The sequence below is a fragment of the Pholcus phalangioides genome, unplaced genomic scaffold, assembly GCF_987345545.1.
Source record: "Pholcus phalangioides strain wild (caught in Gottingen) unplaced genomic scaffold, Ppha-v1.0 ptg000022l_1, whole genome shotgun sequence".
Lineage (NCBI taxonomy): Eukaryota > Metazoa > Arthropoda > Arachnida > Araneae > Pholcidae > Pholcus > Pholcus phalangioides.
The window spans coordinates 534,165-548,595 of record NW_028301615.1 but is presented as its reverse complement, the minus strand read 5'-3'; the positions used below and the strand labels follow the sequence as shown (position 1 = coordinate 548,595).

The window sequence follows — 14,431 nt, the reverse complement described above, 5'->3', positions numbered from 1 at the left end:
GACGTTCAAGTTTCTCACGCCATTCGCGAACAAATCCATGTTGCAACAGGGCAATGCATTCTCCTGCTGGGACGACGCCGGGGATTCCATGAACAACAGATCCGCACCTCCCGTCAGGTCGTCCAACAACGAAGAGGATTGGTCAGAGACCTGATCCTTCTGCGAGTCGTCGACCTCGTCGAGCTTTATCAGGTCGCAAGTGTCACGTGGGAACTCCGAATCGCTGCGGTCTTCGGCGAGACAAGTACTGTGTTCCTTGGAAGATGCGCGTCCAATCTCCACAGACACCGAAGTTCCACGTTTAGCAGGTGTTGCGTCATCGTGATAGGGAATCACCATGTTTCCGGCCATAGAAGCATTCACGAGAGTCCTCGAAGAATCGCTCAACACGCGGAATGAATCAGACAGTCTTTTCGTGTAAGTGAACAGGTTCTTGGAGAAGATATTCAGCCTGGAAAACGCCAAGAGGTCCACTTTCTGCATGGTTTTAAGTTTCTCGCTATCAAATACCATTTTGTTCTTCCTGACCTGGGCCTGTATCTTCTTGAAGTTCTTGTACTGCGCAGCGTGATCCGGATTGAGACTCTTTGAGCAGTCTTTCATCCAGAGGAGCGAACCCCTGTAAGTGGTCCGCGCCTTCTCCATGTCTCCGATGGTCTTCGAGATGTCGCCGACAGCCTGGTTCAGGAAAGTCTCGAGCTCCTCGTAGAGCCTGATCAGAATATTCTCGAGAGATGATCGTTTCTTAGCGATGAGTGAAAAATACCTCCCGACGGTGAACAGGAGTTCGCCGACGGAGTCCCTATCCCTGACAGCGCTAGTCTTCAAGAACATTCCCAGAGCGTCTTCCTTCCCCGAGAGCTCGGTGTGGGCCCCGTGGTAGGATTCCAAGACCCTGAGTAATTTGACGATGGAATCGACGACGGCTTCGTTGAAACTCAGTTTTTCGTCCAGGGCGGAATCGCTAGAAATGAGGTTCTCGTCGTCGTCTTTCCCTAGCTTTTTGATGAAGGCTTGCTTCGTGGTCCAGAAACGCTGTTGTATCCTGACAGCGGCTGACGCTTCGCTGTTTTCCGATCGCGATTGCGAGAAAGTCTTGTTCGCTTTACACAGCTTGTGCATCCTATAAATAATTACTTCCAGTGGCGGGAAAGAAAGTAATTACAACCAGCGTTAATAGTTGCGGGATGTCTAATCACTATAAGAACGGCGTCCGTTTTACAAACAAGCAACAAAACTCGAATAAGATATGCCTTTGTATCGGATGACGAGGCTTACGTTTTTCTGTGGTTAAAAACATAGAGATCATGAAAAGAAGTATTTACAGGGAGGCTGAGCGGGATATAGCCCGGGGCGGAAATTCCGAAGGAGTGGTATATTTGACGAACCAGGTGAAGAAAATTAAAGTAGAAGGGAGAAGGACGGCACATAACTATAGATGTGTTTGCGCCTAAAGAGCGAGAGCGATCAGGTCAGTGGGCAACCAAAAGAGGGTCCTAGAAAGTGTGCAGAGAGCCACATGGGAGCGACCCAGAAGGTGCATAAATTCACTGAGATAATAAAATAGTATAGGCATGGCAGTGATCAAAATAGTGACCTAGAGGGCGTCAAAGCATGTGAGCAACCAAAACACGGACTTAAACGAGCTATAGCCCAAGGTAGTAAATTCGAGGATCACGCTCGTTGACCTTTCAACGTGAAGCTTGCTTGCTAGGCGTGACATTCATGCAACGACTATGACTTAAAAATACATTCAACGTCTAAGGAATGCCACGAAAGTTAGCCTTCAGTCCGCAAAAGTCAAGAATAATCACTTATAGAAGTTTTCAACTGGTATGCGGAATTAAAATGATGGAAAATTTCCTTGAAAGTGTGATCCTTGGTCTAGTCGACCCTTAACACCACTAAAGATCGACGCTGAGAGAAGAGATTCTGATATTTTATGTCTATAGATACTACTATAACCGGACATGCAACTCGTACACATTCCTCTGCGGAATTTCTAACGAATCGGTACATGCAGGGACGTGTATTCTGAGTGTGTAATCCTAATGCATTTATGATGTAAGTGTTGTGCTTGGTGCTGCCATCCGTCATTCATATTTTAAAACGAAGATGGTAAATGCTCGAATTTTCTTGTGTTATGTAAGTATCGAGTTGAAGATCTGCTTAGTGGATGCGGAGAGACTTTCAAATGGGAGACAGTTTTCCAACTACAAAACGCGAATGCGAACCTATCTGAAGATTTACAAAGTACAATTGCTTGGTCACCAAGTGAAGATGTAACTAGGAAAGAAAAAGGCCGTCTAAAGCGCAGTCTCGTTCAACGCAAAAAATTTGTGCTAAGGGAAGAAAATGTCTGTCTCTGTAACTCAGCGATTCTCAACCTTTTTTGACTCGTGTGGAGCCCTTTCCGGTGTATAATTTCTATGGAGGAGCCCCGTAGGCTTATTTTTTATTCATTCATCAAAAAGTTACCGATTTATTATTCAAAAATACTCAAATTTTTTTTCCGAATTTACTGTGATTTTCGTATTTTTCTCGAGCTGCCACGGAGCCCCAAGGGCCCCGCGGAGTACCGGTTGAGAACCGCTGCTGCAGCTTAACGGTAGAGCACTTTTTGTGATGTGAAAGGTTGGTGGTTCGATTGACCACAGAGGAATATGAATAATTTTCCTTCACAGTTACATCTTCGCTTGGTTTCCAGGCAATATCACTTTGTATAATTAGAGAAGAGGTTAGTCGTTTCTTTATCTGAAGATTTGTTCGAGATGTGTCCGCCCCCCATGATTGCCTGAAACTGCATCCATCATAAGAGTAAGACACGACGAGTCTAGGATAACCAGGCGTCTCCCAGATTTTTTTGATTAATAAATGCACTGCTTTCGGGAAACCTGTCTCGGTTTTTCCTAAATAAATAATTAAGGCATAATAATTTATAATTTTTATTAATTGTTTTAATTAAGGCATAATTAAGGAGCTAATAGAATGAAATTATTTTTTAACACAATATTTAACTGTTTTTTTCCCTCAAAATTTCAAACTGCCCACTTGTTGTTTCGAATCGAGAGGGCTGTCTCATCAACACGGCCGCAAGATCGGAATGAAGATCACAGCCTCATTTTTCTGTAAAGCAGGCTGCATAACAACGATATTACAGTAAAAGCAACAAACAGTAATATTTAACTGACACACACCGGGTTTTCTTGATGAGGTGCTGAAAAGCGTCCCAATTCTTGAACTCGAAGTCCCGACAATCAATCCAGAATATTGAATATTTTGGAGGGGGAAAAAATCAGAATGGTCCTTCCGCTTCATCCGGCTAACTAACTTGATTCTCCATCAGGAACCGTAATGAGGAACCAAGGTCGGGGTCATTTTTGTCCGGGAAGAGCAAAAAAAAACCGATTTTAGCGTTTTTTTGCACTGTAAAAGTAGTTTTTTTCCAGGTATTTTATTATTTCTCCCTAAAAAATCTGCCACCCTCTCAAGATTCCCAGCCCGGGAAATCGCCCTCCCTGGTTCCGATCAAGCTTTTATTCAATTAAATAAAAAAATAGATACCATAAACCAGATTTCCAGACTCAGTTATGCCGCAGTTGAGTATAATAAAAAGGTACTGAGAATGCATCTCGAAAGATCAATAGTCTGTTTGCTTCCAAATATGGTTTGACCGAATGAGCAATTTTTTTCGAGATTCAATCAGAATAAATGGTTCTTAACCTTTTTTCTATCCCGCACCGGCAGAGCAATATGATTTAACTTTCCGCATCCCCTTGGATAATTCGTTTTCTGATTGTAAAATTTAGTTTTCTGTAATTACTTACATTAATTAGTTTTTATATAAAAGTCTTTAAAATATTTTCAGTTCCTTTTTCGGCCTATAGTTAATAGTTAAATTATATTTTAATTTTTTTTCAATCAATTCAAAAACTACACTAAATGTTTTTAAACAGTTTCCGAAATTTGAAAGAAAAACCTTCAATGATTGATTATTGATATTAATGATTATCATTTATTGATTCCAACCTGAACACAACATTATGTAAGTTTTTTTAGCACTTGAATAAATTTTTTGACACCTTTTATGAGCCATGCTTACGACAGTATCAAATCTAAGCCGCATGCTAATGACACGAAGTACGAATGTAAACAAACCGCAAAATATTTTGTGTGAAAACGAAACGTTTACAATGGGAACTTCATAAGACACACTTCTATACACAAAAGCTACAAAAACGAGAGGTCAAAATGTCAGTACGATTCATATTTTTCAAAGAATCGAAAAATTCAACTCAATCTTATCTTCCATTTTTTTTGAAAATCAGTCAAAACTTTACAATTTTTTTTCTCCCATCTCGCACCCACAGTAAGAACCGCTGATTTAGAAGATATGAATGGCAACAGACCGGCTCAGGTTCTAATGAAATTTTGGTGACTAAAAACTTTTTGAACGTAAACGTAATTCTAAGCAAAGGAGAGAGAGAGAAAGAAAAGTTATAGCTTTCTCCTTTTTTTTGGCTGTCGTTAGGGCATGTCACGGTGCGTTAAAAAAGGCAGGTCATGGCTCTTCCAAAAACTCTTCTCCCTCTTCTATAAAATACCCACTCCTCTTGTTGAAAGGCCGGAAACGGCTCTTTTTACTCTGAGGAAGGAAATATAAAGAGAGTAAAAAAGGAAGAATTATCCCCGAGAGCAGGAAACTAATCTAAATTACTGGGTAGAGAAAAATATGGAATGCAGGGCATACAGAGAGACTACATCAGGGGTCTTCAACGCGTGACTCGCGGGGCTTTGGCCTCGCCTTTGGCCCTCGGAGATTTTGTGCCGTAGCCCGCCAATCATTTTCTCATACAATATAGTTGGAAACATTAAAGAACAATTATTTCTAGAATTGAACGAAGAAATAATTTCGGAATAGATGAAAGAAATAATTTCGGAATTGATCAGAGAAATAATTTCGGAATAGATGAAAGAAATAATTTCGGAATTGATCAGAGAAATAATTTCGGAATAGATGAAAGAAATAATTTCGGAATTGATCAGAGAAATAATTTCGGAATTCATCAGAGAAATAATTTCGGAATTCATCAGAGAAATAATTTCCGCGAATTGATGAAAGAAATAATTCTAGAATAAGTGAAAGAAATCATGCCGAAACAAATTGATGGAAACTCAGAATTAATGAAAGAAATAACTGGATTTTAACTTGGATTTTTGAAACTAATAACATCAGAATAAGTGAAAAAAACTCATAAATCAGAGAAGAAATAATTTCGTAATTTCTGATAGAAATTATTTCAGTCAATAGAAGAATAATTGCATAATTATTGGAAGAAGTGATTCTCTCCAAGATATGAGAAGGAAAATAATTTCAGAATTACTTTAATAATTAAAGAATCACTCAGTGATTTCAGATTCACTTAAATCCAAAACCTTTCCAGAATTAGTAAAAAAATTCATCTCGGAACTAATCAAAAATTAAGAGACAAAAAGAAATAATTTCAGAATAAAGAAAAGCCTTCAATTATTTTTGTCCCTGTTTAACCCTGAGCCCTATTGACCCCCCCTTCTGTTAAGATGTCACTAAATTACATGAGTTGTTGGCCCGCCGTGTCTGAAAGACCCCCTGGACTAGATGATCTTTAAATTACAGAAATAACTTTCGTCAAAAGTTCTCTCATTTTTGTATCTAATTTCATTTACAGTCGAACCCCCCTGTTTAATAAATAAAATAAACATTTTTATTCGTTAAATCCAGGAAAACGTTATATCGGGGTCGAGTCAATCCAAATATGTATAGTTGAACCCCGATTCAACGAATTCAACTGTGAACGTGTATTTGTATTAACTCATCCCCGGTATAATCCATGTGATTTTCCTCGATTTACTGAACAAAAATTAGTTTCATCGGATTCGTTAAATAGAGGTTTGACTGTATACAGGAACTTCTGAAAAAATTCGTCAAATACCCTTTACGTGCTATATAAGGGGTCATTAAAGTATTACGTCAGCATCGAGGGGGGGTTTCGGATTTGCTGACTTTTGATGACAAGGGGGGGGGGGTTTGAAGGTTGCATACGTCATCAACCACCCCTTTTTGAAGATATGAAATATTCTAAGCTGCTGACGAAATTTTGCTGGCGGGGGGGGGGGGGGGGAGAGGGTCAGTGTTTTGCTGACAAGGGGGGAGGTGTTCAAAAATGGCTGAAAATCTGCTTACGTAATACTTGAATGGACCCTAAACCGATTTCTGCTAATTTGAATGCTTTTTCGAAGGGTATTAACTCAAAATTTCTCGGGAAGAAATTGTTGTGCCCTCTACGAAAGTCGACCGTGGGAACTTCCCTCACTATAACGGGGTATCCTGTAAATGCTAGCACGGCCTTTATCTCTTCAACCGTTCGTCGTACACGTAAGATTCAAATTTAAAAAATGCTCACCAGGAGTTCAAAAATTACCATGTACCAGTCTTGAGAGTGATAATGCAGTGTGTATCAAAGTAAAAAAAATCTAAATTTTTATACGCTTCAGCTGTGCTCTAACTTCCAATAGAAAGTTGTTGCCCTGTCCCTGGTGATGCCAACAAAAAAAAATCCATGGTTTCGAAATGCAATATTCACAGATATTCGAATTCGAAAAACGGAGGAAATTTGGGAAAGAACAGCGTTAAATACGGGTAAAACGGTTTTTCCGCATCCAACACTGTTCTTTCACATAGTTACACACTGCATTTTCACTCTCAAAACTGGTACAGGGTGATTTTTGAACGCCCGTTGATCATTTTTTAAATTCAAATCATACCTCTACGACGGACGGTTGATGAGATAAAGGCCGTGCTAGCACTTACAGGACACCCTGTACAGGGCTGTAACTAGAGGTGGGGCAGGGATAGGCAAATGCCACGGGCGGCAAAATTTTGGGGGCGGCAGTTCTAGGTGGAAACGAACAACACCGTTACAAAATTTTAAAGGTGTGGGAGCGGCACAATGTTTACCCAGGGCCCAAAAAAAAAAAATCCTAGTTTTGACCCCGACCCTGAATATTTTAATATCAATCAAAAATATAAGATCATAGAGTATACCTACAAAGTTGAAAATCGGACGCGGATTGAAAAAAATTCCTTGCTATCCTATCCTAGAGCAGCGTTTCCCAAAGTGGGAGACGATGTAATGGTCCAGGGAACCGATAGAAGCCAAGGATGCAACATAGTAGCCTATGAATTTGCTTGTGTTGGGAAGCGATGAGAAATAATTTCTGGGGGGGGGGGGGGGGGGTGAAATTTTTTTTTAGGGAACTCGGATCTAGAATATAGGGGCCATTCAAGTATTACGTAAGCAGGTTTTCAGCCATTTTTGACCCACCCTTCCCCCGTCAGCTGCATAGAATATTTCATATCTTCAAAAAGGGGTGGTTGATGACGTAAGCAACCTTCAAACGCCCCTCCCCCCGTCATCAAAAGTCAGCAAATCCGAAACCACCCCCCACCCCCGATGCTGCCGTAATACTTGAATGACCCCATAGTTTCTCCAAAATTTCTGTTCATCACTCTCTACGCTCAGAATTTTTTTCTCATCGCCCTTTCTCATCCTGGCCGATCCCATAATATGTCCGTAACTATTCTCGCCTTCCTTGGTACCTTCCATCGCCCACTTTGGGAAACAGTAACCTAGAGAGTTATAGTTCAGCTATTTAAAACTGCTGATGCTGCTACTACTTAACCGAACACGCACCTCATACACATTCCTCTGCGGAATTTCTAACGATTTGGTACATGTGGGAACGTGTTGTGTGAGTATGTATACGGCCCTATTTATGTTGTTAGAGTTGTGCTTGTTTCGTGTTCTTCCTGGTGCTGCCATCTGTGCTCCATATTTTGAAGTAGATTGTAAATGCTTGAATTTTCATGTCATGTCAGCACAGTGTTGTAGGTCTGGATGCTCTCTGTGGAGAGACTTTTCTAAATGGGAGACCGGAGCTGGCATTCACGACGAAGTTAAAAAACTTCAGTCGACCACCACTATGCGTGCGTCAACGGGTTCGAACATGCAAAATTTCTTGCCATTTTGCAGCTGTCTAAAGGGAATAAAGCTTAATTCATCAAAAAAATATATGATATTTTTGAAAGGGAGTTTGGTTATTGTGGCACTTAAAGGGGTTAAGCAAAGTATTTTGCGATTATGTGTGAAATAAAAACTCGTGGTACTCACATTATGCATGGAGTATCCACTGCAACAACCAGGAACTGTCGGTGAAGGTGGAATCGTACCATGCCAGTGGTGACACCTGGTCGTAGCGCTGGGCATGCAAGCATAGCAGGAAGTGGTTCCCTGATGCCACGTTCCAGAGTGGCACTCGCGACCAGGAGGCACGCTACCCCTGTGAGAACGCGGTCCTTTACACCCCGAGGGCGTCCTGCGTCTAGCAGCATCGGAATCGGTCGAATCGTAATCCTGGTAGAAATTATCGCCGTGGTTCTGTTCCGAATCCCTCCACGTACCTTTGTGTTGGTGGTGATCGTCGTCGCACATCGGGCGGCACCTGGCGGTCGTCGGCGTGCTCCTCCCGCTGTAATCTGCGTGCCTCGTGCTCGCTACACTACTGCAACTCGGCGATGGAGCACTAGCCCTCGACAGTGATGATGATGGGCTCTGACGGTGAACGGCGGACGTCGATGAGTACCCGACATCACCGAAGTACTGCTGCTGGTAATGCTGCCTCTGAACGGGGGAGGATCTGTGGTGACGATGATATGACTGGTGAGTTCCTGCTGCTGGAACAGTTAGAGATAAGTGGCTATCCACTTGTACGGGGCTATTCCGGGTGATGATAGACCGGTTGTTCCTGGAAGAAGGGCAGGATACGGCGGGCGGTTTACCGACGCAAGAGGCCACTTGCCCGGTGAAATTATTATCGTCAACGTTGTCGTAGGTCGAACATCTATTTCGGTCGATGGTCGTCGGAGTTACGACTGCTCGAAGTGGGCTGGCCCTAATAATAGGGCCATGCTGAGCACCTGGAATATCATCCATCGTTGTTTCTCGTTGGGGCGGCTGCTGCTGCTTGCGCTTCCTTGAGCGAGCGTCGAGTAACAGCGACGCCGAGGAAGACGTGCTGCAGCCGTCGTCTTCGCTGTCCTCAATGGAATCGTTCCCGCGGTAACATTTACCCACTGCTGCATCAAGGTTTTCGCTGCTGGCGATGCGATTCGGGCTTTTTCCTCTGCAGCTCCGTATCCCGTAGCTCTGGGATGCTGCTGCTGCCGCCAACGCCAGCTCCTCCCCTTGTGACATGTGCGAATGAACGATGTTGTTGATCCCGCTGGGGTCACGTGGGGGTGGAAGTGGTGGCAGGCCGCTCAGATCAGCGTCACTGCCTACCACCCACTTCTGGAAGCTCATTTCGAGGGCCCCGAGAAAGTCACTCATTCAAAACAAAGCGGGGGCTCAAGAAAAACGATCCAGGTTAGGCCGTAACATTAGGCTCGTACTTCGATCTGAAGAACATTTCTTTTTTTTCCCCTCTCATTCAAGAAACAAAGGAAGACTTTGTCGCAGCAAGCTGTCCATTATTCTGTAGTCACGACTGGAAAGGCTTTGTTTTGACCCTTCATTCTGAAGGGGGTCGTCGTCGAGAGGAAGGCATGAATAACGAATTATTGAAGACTCCTTAGAAGGAATCCGTATTAACCGGCGGAGAAAACACAAGTGCAACGAGAGAGTGAATGAGGAAAAAAAAGAGGAAGCACTTGGAAGTGAATTAAAGTCTGGCTATAACGGAACAGACAGGGGAGGCTGGTCGGTAAAAAGGCAGCCGACGGAGCGAGCGCAGTCAGTCACAGATAACGGATGAATTAAGGGTTTGGAGGCTTTGGATGTTGGGGTGAGAATTATCCATTAGCCACTTGAATGACGCACGTGGGTGTCAATGGAAGGTCAGCGGCGGTGTAATTTACTCGAATTGGTGCTAGCTACCAAGTTCTTCTACCCCACAACAATAAAAATGGTAGGTTTTTTTTATGTATAAATATCTGTGGAAAGCAATATTGAGAGATACCGAGAAACAGCAGCAAACGTCACGTCAAAGGGATTGTGAGATTTGAGAGACTTCTCGGTTTGCCCACAGAGATTAATTTTATCGTTTGAGAAATGAATCATTTTAAATGTGAAATTATAAGCGTTGATAAATGTATATGGACTATGCATAATGTAAAAAAAATGTAAATGGACGGCAATTCACTGAATTAAGTTAACTGACGGGGAGGGAGGGGCCGTTACTGACCATTAGGTAAATGGTATGTGAGGCCTTGCCATCCGAGGGATTAAATTGCTAAGTAGCGATGTATTTTTTTCTTAATGGGAAACATTATCTTCATAAACATGAAGATAACATGTCTATGCTCTTGGTCGGAGCAACAGTAACATGGCAAGCGTTACAGGACTATTTAATTAGATTCACTTGAATCCATATGTAAAAAAAAAAATCTATTCCTACTTTTTACCTACTGTCACAATCATTATCAAGCAATACCAGCAAAATGTGCTTGATTTTATCCTGACCAACACTCCTGGTAATTCACAATCTTTAACCTCCTAAAACGTTTTCACGTTTATTTTTTTCCACATCACGAGAATTTTTCCGACTTCATAAAATATTTCCATATTTCTCTGACTTTGGTTAAGTGTTTCACATTTTCCCTGGACATTTTTCATTTTCTTCACTCTCCAGGTCACTGGGAACCTCGTAGAATATTTCGTCGTTTCTCTTGCAATACTCCAAAAGTAGTTATTGCACATATTCTGATTTTGAAGACTTACTTTCTTTCAAACCGAGCACAACTCGGTTCTATCGCCATGGGCAATTTATAACCTAGTGGGTTGTGGCGGAAGTGTAAGTGTGTACCTAACAGTATGATTTCGTATCTAGTGTTGTGTTTGATTTGTCAGTGCTGTCATCTATATGTCGTGAGTGAAGTGTAATGTCAGAATACTTGTACTGTTTGTAGGCCTGTTGCTCTCTGCGGTGAGACTTTTTAATGGGGGGATCGAAAACACGCATAACTCTTACAACATAAATACGTTAGTGCCACACACACGCATTCCGGTATGTACTAATTCGTCAGAAATTCTTAAGAACTTGTTCTTAAGAGAAATGTTTACGAGGATAATATACGGTTGAGTAGTCGTAGTTACTGCACACAAGCATTGTATCGTATTTGGTTATCGGTATGTTGTATAAAATAATTCATAAGATAAATATGAAGTTGAACAAGCCGCGTGGTGAGAAATTCGTTATGGGAAATAAAACACGGGGGGATTCCATGTAGTCATGCAATTACTAATTGATCGTTTTCTGACAAAAGCGAGTTAATTCGTCCTAGTCTTCCAATCTATAAACAAAGATTCCAAAATTCTAGAGATTTTCCCAAAAGAACTAAACCCATTATCCAAATTTTTTCCCAAAAAAAATTTGTTTGTAGATGGGTTAAAAAAGTGACCACTAGATCGCATGAAATTTGAAGTACAGTACAACCTCGATTATCCGTGTGTGGATTAACCGTGCAACGAAAATCTTAATTTCATTTTCAGCTGTTCTTTATCCGTGTTGTTTCCATTTCATAAAAATAGATTTGTTCATTCTTTTACAGAACCTCCCTTCCCCTATTCTCAGAGCCAAACTCCCATGTCCACGTGTTGAAACGGCAGCCCCTCCCCCCCTCCATGTGTACACATGAGAACCGGACATTGTACTGGGGCGATAACATTGAAAGATTTACCGCCAATTACAGGAAATGCTGGGAAGTTAGTCGAAATGTATTGGTTTTTTTTTTTTTTTTTGCGACTGAAAGATAAGGTACAAGAATAGTGTAACTTCGGATGCGGTCACGTGACCCATCGGCCGGTCCAGCGTTATTCCTTGTTCATGTCATTCTTGTAGTACATTTTATAACTGTGCAGAATAGCTGACAGGAAAAGGATAACAGTGTTTTCGGTTATCCGTGATCACCTTCCCTTACATTAGCCCGGATAATCGAGGTTCTACTGTACTGTTCTTTGATTCACAGTACTGTACATTCCCACTATACCTCTTGTATATGCACAAATACCTTCCAGAAAGATTTATCGATTACTGGCTGTTATGTTGGGCTGCATGAAAATTTGTGTAGCGTAGGCCATAGGGCATTAACATTGCCTATTCGTGGCACGAAATGCCTCTTCATGGCATGACCTTTGACAGACTGATATAAGAAAACAAACTGCTATCAATCAATCCAAGCTCACTTCTATGTTTCCGAGTCGAACAATAGAATATAAATCGATACCGATAAGAGTAAAAAATAAAATAAATAAACCAGGCATAAACCATCCCACATGTTAATAAGTAGGGCCTACTAGGTAGGTAAACGTCCTTCATCTTACTCATATGATAAGTCTCTCAAGAACGATCACTTTAGCTGTAAAAAGACAAAGACCGGATTTCAGAGGGTAGAGCCATGATGTCATCTTCATTTAATAAATGGGGACTCGTTCTCCGACACCCACAAGCAATTTATTCAGTTAGAGCATGGCGAGTAGGAAAAAACACACGGGGAGAAAAAAAATAGATTTTTGAAATGATAATTCTCTATTATAGACTTTATTCATGCAGTAATGACGTTGTAGATAGAAATGTCCAACAATATCCTTCTATGTACCAGTTCACGCCAATGGCAGTAGTTAAGGTAAAGTATAAGTAGGTTCATTATCTTGGGTTGTATGCCGTCAGCGGTCATTCAAGTATTACGTCAGCATCGAGGGGGGGAAAGGGGTTTCGGATTTGCTGACTTTTAATGACAAGGGGGAGGGTGGAAAGAAAATTGAACAATCTGAAAATTTAAATGGAAGAAAATTGAACCGAAATGTACACTTCCCGTATAGAAGGGGCTGGTTAAGAACCCTGATCGTCTTTTGGGGGGAGCCCCTCCCTGTGTATACCTCTGCTGCATGGAAGGGGGTTTGAAGGTTGCTTACGTCATCAACCACCCCTTTTTGAAGATATGAAATATTCTAAGCTGCTGACGAAATTTTGCTGACGGGGTGGGGGGGAAGAGGGTCAGTGTTTTGCTGACAAGGGGAGGGGGGTCAAAGAAGGCTGAGAATCTGCTTACGTTATATTTAATACTTCACTTACTAAAATTTATAAATTTTGCTGATATTGTCATACTGAAGTGTAATCCGCAAGCATCAAGGAGCATAACTGTTCAAAAGCATAACGTAAGAAAACAGTGATGACAGCAATGTGTCTGTAGAGAAACAATGCTTCTTTCCTACTTTAAACTCTTAACTATCAGGGACGAGGTATCTCCTAAACAAACAGGTCACATGATTTATTTCAAAACCTACTGTGGGAGTTGCGGAAGTAGCAGATGTTCTTGCGCAATCATCGGAAGTGAGTGAGAGTAATCTCGAGAAAAATTTCTCCTCAAAAATTTTCCTTTTAAAGTTAACTATAAAAGTTCAAAACTAATGTGGTGACGTCTTTTGGTAAAAATATTACAAGTATTTATTTAGCAGGAAAATAAAAAAACCAAACTAGAAAAGCATATTTTTTGCACGAAATTTCAGAATAAAAAATTCCAAAATATCAAAATTATTTTTTTTTGTGTTTGGTGTAAACTTTAAATATTACGTTTTATGAAGTAATTCTCTCACCAGGGTGGAGAATATTGACATTCACTATTTGCTAAAAGAAAAGAATGAACTTCTTAACAATAGTTATCATTAATAATTATTCATAATTAGATGCCACAGCAATCAATCAATACTAGGTGCGACGTAGCGGCTTACATGCCGGAGTTCTCGCCCCTTTCGCATGCGGCTCATATACCCGAGTTTTCACCCCGATGCGGCTTGCGACACTGCGTCTGGCCCTCGAACAGAGAGAAGGTGGCCACACCTGCCCTAGAGAAAATCATGTTATACAGTGGATCCCATTTATTACGTTTCCACTTAAAACGTTTCCCGTTTAGTACGAGTTATTCTCATGAGCCCAACTCTTAGTCATCAAGATTTCCCGTTTAAAGCATTCTCCCCACTTGGAACTTTTTTTTTTCTTGACAGTTTTTCGAAAAACGTTGTAAGCGGAATCCACTTATCTCTGTCCGCGTCTTAGACAGAGGGGGACATATTGCGGCACTATTTATCAGTTGTCGCCTCAGGTTCGGTAGGGAAAGAACTTGTGTTCTTCCTGGAATCAAAAAATAAATGCCATCAGTATTTGTTATGGTCATTTTTCCATTTCTTTTAGCCAAAATGGTGGCACTGTGTTATCAAGGCCCAGATCTCGACGAAAAATGGCCAAAAAACTCGAAAAAATGCCTTAAAAACTAAAAGAAATATTCTGCAAAAATGACAAAAAATGCAGTTAAAATAACAAAAGTTTTTTTTTAGAA

General features: G+C 41.2%; 1 protein-coding gene across 4 annotated transcripts in view; it reads right to left on the bottom strand.

Annotated features, from left to right (window-relative positions):
- Positions 1 to 14,431, bottom strand: part of LOC149069295 (liprin-beta-1-like) — a 65,410-nt gene that overhangs the window by 43,029 nt on the left and 7,950 nt on the right. For 2 of the 4 annotated variants that reach the window (XM_089249451.1, XM_089249452.1), the window contains exon 1: positions 8,211 to 9,554. The exons of the other annotated variants lie outside the window; for them this stretch is intronic. In XM_089249451.1, coding sequence (XP_089105577.1) covers positions 8,211 to 9,428 — 1,218 coding nt within the window. In that variant the 5' untranslated portion in view covers positions 9,429 to 9,554. Of the gene's footprint in view, positions 1 to 8,210; positions 9,555 to 14,431 lie in introns of those variants that run through there. 4 annotated transcript variants of the gene reach the window in all.